Genomic DNA, 13,128 nt, shown 5'->3' on the forward strand with positions numbered 1-13,128 from the left:
TTCTCACAGCCTACTGCATTGAACCAGTTCCATGTCTACTTCCTCACAGCCTACTGCATTGAACCAGTTCCATGTCCACTTCCTCACAGCCTACTGCATTGAACCAGTTCCATGTCCACTTCCTCACAGCCTACTGCATTGAACCAGTTCCATGTCCACTTCCTCACAGCCTACTGCATTGAACCAGTTCCATGTCCACTTCCTCACAGCCTACTGCATTGAACCAGTTCCATGTCCACTTTCTCACAGCCTACTGCTTTGAACCAGTTCCATGTCCACTTCCTCACAGCCTGCTGCATTGAACCAGTTCCATGTCTACTTCCTCACAGCCTGCTGCATTGAACCAGTTCCATGTCCACTTCCTCACAGCCTGCTGCATTGAACGCTCCACCTACGTAAACACCTTCCCGTAATCAATGGCGGCGTCACTACGGCGACCAGCGTAGCGCGCCGAGTGCAAGCGTAGGGTTCGGTTCGCTGGGAAAAAATTCAAAGGTTCGGCAGAAACCAGAACCCCGTCAAAAAGCCCAAATATTCAGCCGAATCAAATAAATAAAAAGCGTCAAAAATGTTGAAAAACCCTGACAAAAAATGTTGACTAAGTGACAAGAACTTCAAAAGAAGCTTCTGATTTTGGCGAGAGAAGCAACTAACATTTATTTTCATTGTGGATTAATGTGTGGGTTATTTTCTGGATGAATGGATGAGTCGTTTGGTCTCTAAAAATGTGGATCAGCGTTTCCCAAAAAGGCCCAAGATGACATCCTCAAATGTCTCAAAGATCTTCAGTTTCCTGTCCCAGAGGAGAGAAGACACTAGAAACATATTCACATTGAACACGCTGACATCACACAAGTTTACCTGTTTTATCATAAAAAATGACTCAAACTGAGTAATGGATTATCAGAATAGTTGGTGATTAATTTAATAATTGATAAATGATCCATTAAAGATCGCAACATCAGTAAAAATAACAATATAAACTTTGAACGAACAAGAAAAAAGTCGTCACGTTGCTCTAATGTCTTCATTTTGTGACCGACAGGCAGTTGAACCTCAGCCTCTGTGTGTGTGTGTGTATCTTTGTGTGTGTGTGTGTGTGTGTGTGTGTGTGTGTGTGTGTGTTGTGCGCATATCTCTGTGTGTGCATGTGTCTGTGCATGTGTGTGTCTCTGTGTGTGCATGTGTCTGTGTGTGCCTCTGCGTGTGTGTTTTGTGTTTCTGTGTGTGTTTGTGTCTCTGTGTGTGTGTGCGTGTATGCATTTCTGTGTGTGTGTGTCTCTGTGTGTGTGTCTGTGTGTCTCTGTGTGTGTGTCTCTGTGTGTGTGTGTTTGTGTCTCTGTGTGTTTGTGTGTCTCTGTGTGAGTTATTTCAGGCCAGTCTACTTTTAGCTTCCAGCTGGGATCAGGCTGTCAGAGCCGGGCCCAGTAGGCCAGGACGCCTCATTACAGCCGGCTGTCCTGCAGCTCTCTCTCTCTCTCTCTCTCTCTCTCTCTCTCTCTCTCTCTCCCTCTCCCTCTCCCTCTCCTCTCTCTCCCCCCCACCCCCTCTCTCCTAAAACATGTAGTGGCCACTCGCCAGGTAAACACGGTGACCTTGAACTTTCCAGGTACAAGCACTCAACTCACGATTTAACATTTGTCACTTTTTTCAACTTTTGTTGCTTAAAAATAAATAAATAAAAAACATTTAAAAAAAAAGTTTTTTTCTCTCTGATGTTTGAACGTTCGTCGTTTTTCCGAACTTTTTTCAAACGATTTCTTCCTCTCGCTTTTTCCTGTATTGCTGTACAAAAACAGCGGGGAAATCGACAAGTGTCAAAAAAAGAACAACAAAATGTTGTTATTAAAACGTTGACCCAGAAAATCTAAAAGTTGCTGCTGGTTGACGGGAAGACAACACGAGAGCCTCGCAGCTCGTAAAACTCCCGATACAGACGGTACCACAGGCGCCGAAAATACTGAGCACCCATGGAAAATACTGAGCACCCACGGAAAATACTGAGCACCCACGGAAAATACTGAGCACCCACGGAAAATACTGAGCACCCACAAAAAATACTGAGCACCCACAAAATACGCACCCACACGCCCGAAAATACTGAGCACCCACGGAAAATACTGAGCACCCACGGAAAATACTGAGCACCCACGAAAATACTGAGCACCCACGAAAAATACTGAGCAACCACAGAAATACTGAGCACCCACGAGAAAATACAGAGCACCCACAGGAAAATACGAGCACCTACGGACAAATACAGGTACCCTGCGAATGCAAATACTGAGCACCCACGAATAATACTGAGCACCTACGGGAAAATACTGAGCACCCACGGAAAAATACTGAGCACCCACGAAAATAACAGACCCGAAACGGTACCCAAAATACTGAGCACCCACGGAAAATACTGAGCACCTACGGAAAATACAAAATACTGAGTACCTACGGAAAATACAAAATACTGAGCACCCACAGAAAATACTGAGCACCTACGGAAAATACAAAATACTGAGCACCCACGGAAAATACAAAATACTGAGCACCCACGGAAAATACAAAATACCGAGCACCTACAGAAAATACAAAATACCGAGCACCTACGGAAAATACAAAATACCGAGCACCTACGGAAAATACAAAATACTGAGCACCCACGGAAAATACAAAATACCGAGCACCTACGGAAAATACAAAATACCGAGCACCCACGGAAAATACCGAGCACCTACGGAAAATACAAAATACCGAGCACCTACGGAAAATACAAAATACCGAGCACCTATGGAAAATACAAAATACCGAGCACCTACGGAAAATACAAAATACCGAGCACCCACGGAAAATACTGAGCACCCACGGAAAATACAAAATACCGAGCACCTACGGAAAATACAAAATACCGAGCACCCACGGAAAATACAAAATACCGAGCACCTACGGAAAATACAAAATACCGAGCACCCATGGAAAATACTGAGCACCCACGGAAAATACTGAGCACCCACGGAAAATACAAAATACCGAGCACCTACGGAAAATACAAAATACCGAGCACCTACGGAAAATACAAAATACTGAGCACCCACGGAAAATACTGAGCACCCACGGAAAATACTGAGCACCCACGGAAAATACTGAGCACCCACGGAAAATACAAAATACTGAGCACCCACAGGAAATACTGAGCACCCACAGGAAATACTGAGCACCCACATGTGCCAGACTGCCAGCAGGCTCCATTCATTTCTGTCATAGTGCGATTGGTTATGTCGCTGTCAGTCCCCCGCTCCATATCCTATCCACCAATCACAGCGTCTCTCAGATGAAAACTACTAGACAGGTGGCATTGATTCTTCATTTCCCACCAAGCTGCTCGTGGTTACGTGTCAGTTAAACTTCTCGTCTCCAGTCCTCTCTGTATCTGTGAGAAGAGGAGCTGTCCTGAGTTGAAAGACCTCCTACGATATATCCTCTACGGCTCTATTATCCAGTTAATAGACGTGTGTGTTCGTGTCGGACGCTGTCCATTTCCTAAGGTTTTTTTTATAAATCAGCTTTTTTGGGGTTGATATTGAAATCACAATATTTTAAGCCGATTCCTTGTTGACTTTTTGAAAAAATATTACAATCATTGAACTTAAAAAAAAACTGAAACAAATCATCAGTTAAAAACACCTTCAGCTGTCACATTTCCTTTAACACTTTCGTTTTAACACAAGAAAAAAAAAGAAAATGCAAAATGTAATGTGAAACACAGACACCAGCCGGCTGTGTGTGTGTCTGTGTTTGTCTAGGTATGTGTGTGCGTGTCTGTGTGTGTCTAGGTGTGTGTGTGCGTGTCTGTGTGTGTCTAGGTGTGTGTGTGTGTGCGATATATCGGGGCCTAAATTTGCATTTTTACGTGTATCGGCCTATACAAGCAATGCATCATCAAGGCTGTGTTGTAGATGGTGATGAAAGCCTTTTACCTTCAGGCTTCAAAATTAACTTTTTCGTCTACCAGCCAATGGGCTAATGCATGTTCAAATATTACCAGCCACTCAATAGATTACCATTGGGTTTTTTGGCTGGTGAGTGAAGCAAATCTACCAGCCACTTGCATATTTCACCAGTATTTGGCTGGTAAACGGTGCCAATTTGGAACCCTGTTTACCTTTGCACAGTTGCACATGCAGCGCACCCATCCATATGATGCACACTGCACACATTTGGGTGATATGAATGTAAGGTGATTGCAGAAGTGACACTGATCTGTGTTTTTGTTAATTATTTTTAAAGAAATGGCAGAGCAGATTCCCAAAACAAATCCAGAGTGGCAGAGTTTACATTTTTATGATGTAAACTGAGGGAGCAAAAAGCAGCATCGGCTCCAAATAAATATCGGCTCAATTACAATCAGCAGCCTGTCATCGGCTAAGGCTGATCTATCGGTCGATCCCTACTGTGGTCTGTACGAAGAAGAAGAATAGTAATGAAGAATTACACAGATGTTTGTAGAGGCAGTGGGCGCGCAGTTACAAAAATTCAGAGACGCACGACCACGCGCCGCGGAGCCTTCGCACTGGAAACGACAGCTGGGGTGACGCCAAATCATGCCGGGAACACCGCGGCGACCATAAACTGAGCTTATGGCCTTAACCGGGTATTTCCACCGGCTGCAGAACGGCTGCGTCCCAGCTCCGGCGCTCTGCAGCCCTCCGGAGCAGATATAGGCAGAGCTTCTACTGTTGCCGGACGCCGGAGAGCGCCGCAGCAACTCCGCACACGGCAGATAGCGTGGGACAGGAAGTCCAGCACAGAAACAAAATAAAACATCCGGTTAATTTTCAAAATAAAATCCAGCGTGCTCCCGGTGGATCATATCTCCCTGCTACTACACCTTGAACACACAGCACAGAGCCGTTTCCACCTCTACTGCTCTGGATGGAGACTAACTGGTGGGTGGTTTGGTGGTTCTATTCTACCTGAATTGGCGAGATCTCGTTGGGTCACCGCGACTACAGCCGTCAGTCGTGGCCGCAGCAAATCAGGACCTGGTGGGTATTTACAGACGGTGGGAGCACGCAGCGGAGCCGGTCCACAGCTGTTAGGCATCTGGTGGAAATCCCCAAAAGCTGCTCAGCCTGCAGACAGCCCTTCACGACGGGGAACTGAAGCCGTTATCTAAGTTATACAAGTCACACAATAACACAAACTGACTCAGCCAGTCGGGTAAAACTAAACTCCACAAAAAAAAAAAAAAGGGACACACTGGGAAATGAGAATCCCACCAAAGGCCAGATATGTATAGTATATACTGACATGCTTTTATCAGTTGTTTGCATGGTTGCTCCCTGCAGTTTGGGAGTGCTTTGAGTGCCCTGAGTGAATTTAGGCTTGAGTGCTCAGTATAGCTTGTAATCAGGAATTGACACAACAATAGTAGTAGTTATTTAGTCTTCCCACTTACAGTTTGGTCGATATAAGCCTTTACAGAAAAAAAAAAACGACAAAAACTTTAAAAAGCATCAACAAAAGTGACAAAAACTAGGCGGGTCGATCAAAAATGTGCGAGGGGCCGGATTTGGTCCGCGGGCCTCGAGTTTGACACACGTGAACTCTGCGATGGAGGCAGCAGTAGAGCAGCAGCTCCTGTGTCCTGAGAGGTAAAATCACTGTTTTTGTCAAAGGAGTCTGGTGGTGTTGAAGAGAGCAGAGATAACGTAGCCTGGTGAGAGCGTCCTGATCTGGCGAGCTCCAGTTCTCCACTCGCAGATCAGTCTGGCATCTTGAGATAAGAGACAATTTGGAGCCGTTCGCCAAAACGACCGACCAATCAGCGTTGGTTTTGAGGAGGGTTTAGGTGGTGATAGACAGATGGTTTATCCAATCAGCTGACCAGGATTTTCAGACAGTTGTAGCCCTAATTCTGTTAGCCGCTCGCTAATGCTTTTTCCTCTTGGATCCTTCTTTTGGAATATGGACCGGGAACCTGAAATGGGGCCTTTTATTCCTAAATTCTCGTTACACAAACGGCAAATTTCCTTTACCGACATGCTGCTAGCTTGCTGAGCTAACGAGCTATGCTCTGCCTGCAGCAGCAGCAGGGGTAGCCTGGCTCGTGGTTGTATTTTCATACGCTTCGTTGATCTGATTGGTTGATTTGGCCCATCTATCACCAACATAGGTGATAGACAGATGGTTTATCCAATCAGCTAACCAGGGTTTTCGCCCCTTCCCAAAAGTTCTCCAACGGAAAGTTCCCAGATGGATATGCCGAGCTAATGGGAAGCGATCCATCTGGAGGAGTCAGGTTAGAGATAACGGCTTCAGTTCTCCGTCGTAAGAAGAAGAAGATATTGTAAATATAGTGTACACTTCAAACTGATATTGATGTTATTGTTTTTTTAGATGCGTCTAAAATCCGCTTAGCTGCTGCCCCCGCCCGTGAATCGAGGTAATACACCGAGTATGTACCACACTTCAAAACATCTCAACTGTCCCTTTAAGAGGAGACTGAAGCAGGAAGTTTGGGCTCCTGATGTCTCCTCATATCTTCCAGGTCGCTCTGATGGCAACCAAGGGGGGGTAAGCTTCGCTTCAGAACTCGAACCTCCTATGGCGCCATTCTGATGCTACCAAGCCATCACCTCGCGTTAGCATCCCATTGACTCCCATTCATTCTGACGTCACTTTGACAGAGAATAACTTTACATCTGAAGCGTTTAAAGACTCTATTTGTCCGTTGTTTATTTCTAAAGAAACACGACAATGTATAAAAGGCTCCATTACCTTGTACCTCACGTTATGGCTCCGTAGCAGACGCTTTTATAACAATAGGCTAACGATTGGGTCATAACCACGAGACTTACTGTCACACAGTAGAGGAATTACCGTATAGTACAGGAGAAGCTCACAGGCAGTTTGGACTTCTATTATCTGTTTAGGTTTAATGACTAATGTTAACTAGCATGTTAGTGATCAGTAATTAGCCTGTGCCTATGTTATCTCCTTACATATACCTACGCTCTCCGTCTCTGTAAGATTGGGAATGATTGAGATTTCTCTCGGCACAGCTACCAGAAGACTTCACACTTTCAGACAGGTTGCTCACGTCACATCTACGTCTTCAAGCTCAGTTGGAGGCTGCTCAGTAACGCTCAGCCAGCACCAGGAAAGAGACTTCTGATATCACACACTGGTCTCTGGTCCAGAGACACGGGGTCTGGTAGTCCAGTTTATATATATGTCAATGATGGCAACAGATACAGACTGAGCATCAATATTTTACAGTTCAGGTCCTTCTAACGAGCCTGGGCCATAAAAGCTGCTTCCTGTGCAGCTTTAAACATCTGTGATTCTACAGTTAAATCATCACCAGTTACAGTTAAAGCAGGTCTGAAGAGACTGGGCCCAGTTCACACTGCAAACTGACCCAATCGCATTATTTCCTTTGCTGGAGCAAAGACCGAGAAAAACACTGACTGACTGTCACATCTATCAATGAATACTAGAGATGCACCGATAGAGCGGCCGGTGACCGGAATTGGCCGGTTTTCACGTGCTCGTTTACAATATGCAAAACCTGCAAGGAGACAGTAGGGCGTGGAGGGACCACACCAAGAACCAGAATCACACCTCTTTAGTGTGATATTAGATGTGAAAAGAAGGAAATGGTTCTAACATTGCTCTTTAGATGTGTGTGAATGTCCCACACCAGGAGTAATTTATATAGTTCTATTATATAGTGATCCATTATCTGTTCAACACATGTTCTATTAAAGAAAAGATAGAAAATACATATTTGTGTGCTGTAAAGTGGTTAGAAAAAATGAAATTGTATCGGCTAAAATCGGTATCTAACCTAACTCAAAGAAAATCTGAATCGGCCTAGAAAGTTGTAATCGGTGCATCTCTAACGAATAGGGATAATTCACAGTTACATGTCACATAAAGTATTTGGCAAAAAAAAGGGATAACGTAATGAGCAAGAACTTCCAACAAAATCACATGTAACCTCCGGTCACCGCTTCACAGAAAACCTCTCTCATATTTCATGTCAAAAACGAGGCACTTCGCCAGTTTCAAGACAGTCCAAATAATCACTTGTTTCTCCGTTTAGTTCTTTCAGAAGATCACATCTCAAGAAGTGTTAAGATTAGACAAATTAGGGGCGGGTTCGAGTCCGACCTGCTGCCCTTTGCTGCGTGTCATCCCCCCCCCCATCTCTCTCTCCCACCTTTCCTGTCTATCCACTGTCACTATCAAATAAAAAAGGGAAAATCCCCCAAATATAATATTTTAAAGATTAGGCAAATTAGACAAATAACAGGTTTAAAAAAAGCGCCTGTGTGGTCGACACAGAGACGGGATTTTACGACAGTTATCGAGGGCTTTCTTTGGGATGTACTGTTGTACGACTGGGATGTTTAGAGAAAACATTAGAAACGCTGCAAAGTGCTGAGAATAAGACGAGTATTTACCTGGCTGTTTGTCTACTTTAGAGCAGAAACTATTCAAAAACAAACTGACTTTTAGCTGGATAATCAGCTGTGCGACTGCTGTGTACTGGTGCATCCCTACCATAGACCGTATATATAATGGACCAACAGACCCTGTTGGTCTGGACAGAGACCAGTGAAGGCTATTAGAAGCACTTTTCCAGTGATGGCCAGCTTTACTGAGCAGCCTCCAACTGAGAGAGACAGCATAGATGTGACGTGAGCAACCTGTCTGAAAGTGTGAAGTCTTCTGGTAGCTGTGCCGAGAGAAATCTCAATCATTCCCAATCTTACAGAGACGGAGAGCGTAGGTATATGTAAGGAGATAACATAGGCACAGGCTAATTACTGATCACTAACATGCTAGTTAACATTAGTCATTAAACCTAAACAGATAATGGAAGTCCAAACTGCCTGTGAGCTTCTCCTGTACTATACGGTAATTCCTCTACTGTGTGACAGTAAGTCTCGTGGTTATGACCCAATTGTTAGCCTATTTTTATAAAAGCGTCTGCTACGGAGCCATAACGTGAGGTACAAGGTAATGGAGCCTTTTATACGTTGTCGTGTTTCTTTAGAAATAAACAACGGACAAATAGAGTCTTTAAACTCTTCAGATGTAAAGTTATTCTCTGTCAAAGTGGCGCCAATATGAATGCTAGTCAGTGGAATGCTAACGGGAGGTGATGGCCAGGTACCAACAAAATGGCGCCATAGGAGGTTCGAGTTCTGAAGCGAAGCTTACCCCCTTGATCCCTACATGGAAGTGGGACAAAACAAAACTTTAAAAATGCTGGTTAGCTCACCTGGTAGAGCGTGCGCCCATATACAGAGGCTCAGTCCTCCACCTGCGGCCCTTTGCTGTATGTCATTCCCCCTCTCATGTCTAAGCTGTCCTATCAAATGAAGGCCTTACACCCAGCTTATACCAATATATGACCATTAAGACCTTTTATTGCCTTTGCAGTTTGGTGGCTCTCCTCCTGCAGTCAGTCGCTGTTAACAGGCAGGAATGTCAGCACCTTCGTCTGTGTGTTCGCCGTTTATCAGGAACTCTGGCGGAGTCATGCTGAAGGCATCCAGAGTCCCAACGCAACAAGTCAGAGCAGAGCAAACAATGTGTACTGAGACCCTGTCATCACACACACACACACACACACACACACACACACACACACACACACACACACACACACACACACACACACACACACACACACACACACACACGGCAGCCTCCACTTCAGTCCGCCTGCTGCAGGGTGTGTTATGACAAAGACATGAACTCCCACACACACACACACACACACACACACACACACACACACACACACACACACACACACACACAGCTGAATGAACATATCTACAGCCAGGGAACTGTCCAATAAAAAGCATGATGGCTTTATACAAACTCACTGGGTGGGATACTGGTTTTATTTTCACAATAATCAAATTTTTTGATAGTTCTTGTTGACACGAAAAAGTTCAACAGGATAATTACGAAGGGTAATTTGACAGTTCAAGGTGTTTTCACTGTTGATTTGTTCAATAAATGCAACATCTTTCCAAGAATCTGTGAATAATAATGTAAAATCGTGGTTTTAATATTGACCTAAATAACGGATTATGATTTTTATTTTCTTCATCATTATCAAGCAGCTCTTAAAATAATGACTTAGTTTCTCAAACTGACTTAGCTAGTTTCCTCCAAATATTGACATTTGGTTATTTTGAGAAAGTTTATCATTGTTTTAAGATACTAGCTAGCTAGGTCAATTAAACATTACTTTTAGGATTTTTTTTGTCTCATCACATTGGAGAAAATGGGCCTCCATATAACTTGTATAAGTTACAATAAAGATGAAATGAAAGAAGAAAAAAAAAAAGATAGAACTTCACAGTTCTGACAGCGCTGTGAAGCTAACGGCTAACTAGCTCCAGTTGAGCTAACGGCTAACTAGCTCCAGTTGAGCTAACGGCTAACTAGCTCCAGTTGAGCTAACGGTAACCGAAGCCGCTCTGACCGTACGGTCTATGCTCTGACCCGTTAGCTTAGCCATTTAGCCAGCTAACGTTAGGTTACAAGTATTTAGTTTAGCTGTGACCGTTAAGGACAATATTAGGGACGGTAATTAGAAACTACAATGTGAAGATGAAGAGATAACGTGGCTTTATAACAGCTTTAATTACACGGTAACGGTAACGGTTGTGGCTAGAAGGGATACATCTACGGCCGGTTGTGGCTAGAAGGGATACATCTACGGCCGGAATTTACGCAAAATTAACTAAATCTATGCTAATAAAATAATATAATTTTAGTACTCTCACCCAGGAAACAATTGTAAGTTCATCGGGGGTGTTTTAATCCAAAACCACGATATTTTTCCTAAACTTAACTAGTCATTTTGGTGCCTTGCGTTAAACTTAACTGTCGTCACGGTAAGGTAGCTAACGTTATCCGTTCTTAGCTTTGGGGTTTAGCCTAAAATCACTGCTAAGCTAATTGTGCTAACCTGGAGCTCGGCCCTCTCCACTTCCCAGTGCGCTCGCTCCATCTCGAACCGGGCCCACTCGTGCTGGATGTAGTGCAGGATGCCGGGGATGGTGTACTGCTGCTGGGGCCGGGGCAGCTCGTCTTGTTGGTGCGGCACCATGATTCCTCCACCTCCACCTCCGATCGAGGGATTAGCGCCGCTGCTGTTGCTCCCTTGCTGCTGCTGCGGAGGCTGTCTCGGGGCTCCGACCCCTCCTCCTCCGGGCTGCTCATCCATGTTTTTTTTTTTTGTTTTTTTTTTTGTTTTTTTTTAGAAAAGTAGAAGGAAACAAGAAGCAGCCGCGCTCCGCTGAATGATTCCCGTCCCCCTTCCTAAAGCCCGGGTCTCCGCTCCGTGTCTGTCACGCTGGCTCCACCGCGGTGTGCGAGGCTGGCTGCCCCCCGGAGGGCTGCGGTGAATGGGGCTGATTGCGGACGCGGTGTTTGTGTGTGGCTCTAACCGGCCGCCATTACTGCTCTCTCTCTCTCTCTCTCTCTCCCTGGATCCGATGATTACGGAGGGAGAACCCAGCCGCGCTGCATGACGGGAAAGATCCATCCTGCTTTCCCCCCCACCCCCCCTTGCCATCCACCTTTGTAACGTTCAATGCAAAGGGAGAAAGTAGGAAACAAAGAAATAGAATGAGTAGAAAGGACAACTAATGGGTAACTTAGGTTGTTTTTTTTCCAACCTGAAATCTAAATTCCCATGTCCAAAACAAGCTGCAATGTAACGTTAATGGGCAAATGCACACCCTCAATTTCTGTCAACCAGACTCCATGTAAATATTTAGGACTTTTAGCGTGTATAGAGCCAGCATATCTCCACCAGACTCCTTGTAAATAATCAGGACTTTTAGCGTGTATAGAGCCAGCATATCTCCACCAGACTCCATGTAAATAATCAGGACTTTTAGCGTGTATAGAGCCAGCATATCTCCACCAGACTCCTTGTAAATAATCAGGACTTTTAGCCGTGTATAGAGCCAGCATATCTCCACCAGACTCCATGTAAATAATCAGGACTTTTAGGCCGTGTATAGAGCCAGCATATTTCCACCATACTCCATGTAAATAATCAGGACTTTTAAGCGTTATAGAGCCAGCATATTTCCACCATACTCCATGTAAATAATCAGGACTTTTAGGCGTGTATAGAGCCAGCATATTTCCACCATACTCCATGTAAATAATCAGGACTTTTAGCGTGTATAGAGCCAGCATATTTCCACCAGACTCCATGTAAATAATCAGGACTTTAGCGTTATATAGAGCCAGCATATCTCCACCAGAATCCATGTAAATAATCAGGACTTTTAGCGCGTGTATAGAGCCAGCATATCTCCACCAGACTCCATGTAAATAATCAGGTCTTTTAGCGTGTATAGAGCCAGCATATTTCCACCAGACTGCATGTAAATAATCAGGACTTTTTAGCGTGTATAGAGCCAGTATATCTCCACCAGACTCCATGTAAATAATCAGGTCTTTTAGTGTGTATAGAGCCAGCATATCTCCACCAGACTCCATGTAAATAATCAGGTCTTTTAGAGCGTGTATAGAGCCAGTATATCTCCACCAGACTCCATGTAAATAATCAGGACTTTTAGCGTGTATAGAGCCAGCATATCTCCACCAGACTCCATGTAAATAATCAGGACTTTTAGCGTGTATAGAGCCAGCATATCTCCACCAGACTCCATGTAAATAATCAGGTCTTTTAGCGTGTATAGAGCCAGCATATCTCCACATGTAAATGGGTGAATTAAGGGTTTATTTCAACCAAACCAGAGACAGCTTTTGGTAGTTTTATTCAGTTTCTGTCCACTTTGAATGAAGTGTGTTTTACAATGATAAAAGTCCTGATTATTTACACGGAGTCTGGTGGAGTTTGGCGATGGTGATTTTGGGGCTGTTTGAATACAGTTTTCCTAAAAAAAACACACACATTTTATTTTTTGCCTTAAAGACAAATTGAATACTTAGTACACACAAATAATGTAATTGATTTAACATCTAGAATGTAATGCGCTTCTATTTTATTGTATTTCATCTTTCTTTTTTTTTTTTAAGAAATCCATAAAATTACTTTTGAATCAATGTATAATT

At 44.0% G+C, this 13,128-nt stretch overlaps 1 protein-coding gene across 1 annotated transcript in view; it reads right to left on the reverse strand.

The window, feature by feature from the left end:
- The window catches only part of strn3 (striatin, calmodulin binding protein 3), a 45,961-nt gene extending 34,436 nt beyond the window's left edge, over positions 1-11,525 (reverse strand). The window contains exon 1 of the mRNA XM_039785454.1: positions 11,000-11,525. Within this exon, the coding sequence (XP_039641388.1) occupies positions 11,000-11,257 (258 nt within the window). The 5' untranslated portion in view covers positions 11,258-11,525. The remainder of the gene's footprint in view (positions 1-10,999) is intronic.
- Positions 11,526-13,128: the final 1,603 nt, after the last annotated feature.

Source organism: Perca fluviatilis, chromosome 20, assembly GCF_010015445.1.
Source record: "Perca fluviatilis chromosome 20, GENO_Pfluv_1.0, whole genome shotgun sequence".
NCBI lineage: Eukaryota > Metazoa > Chordata > Actinopteri > Perciformes > Percidae > Perca > Perca fluviatilis.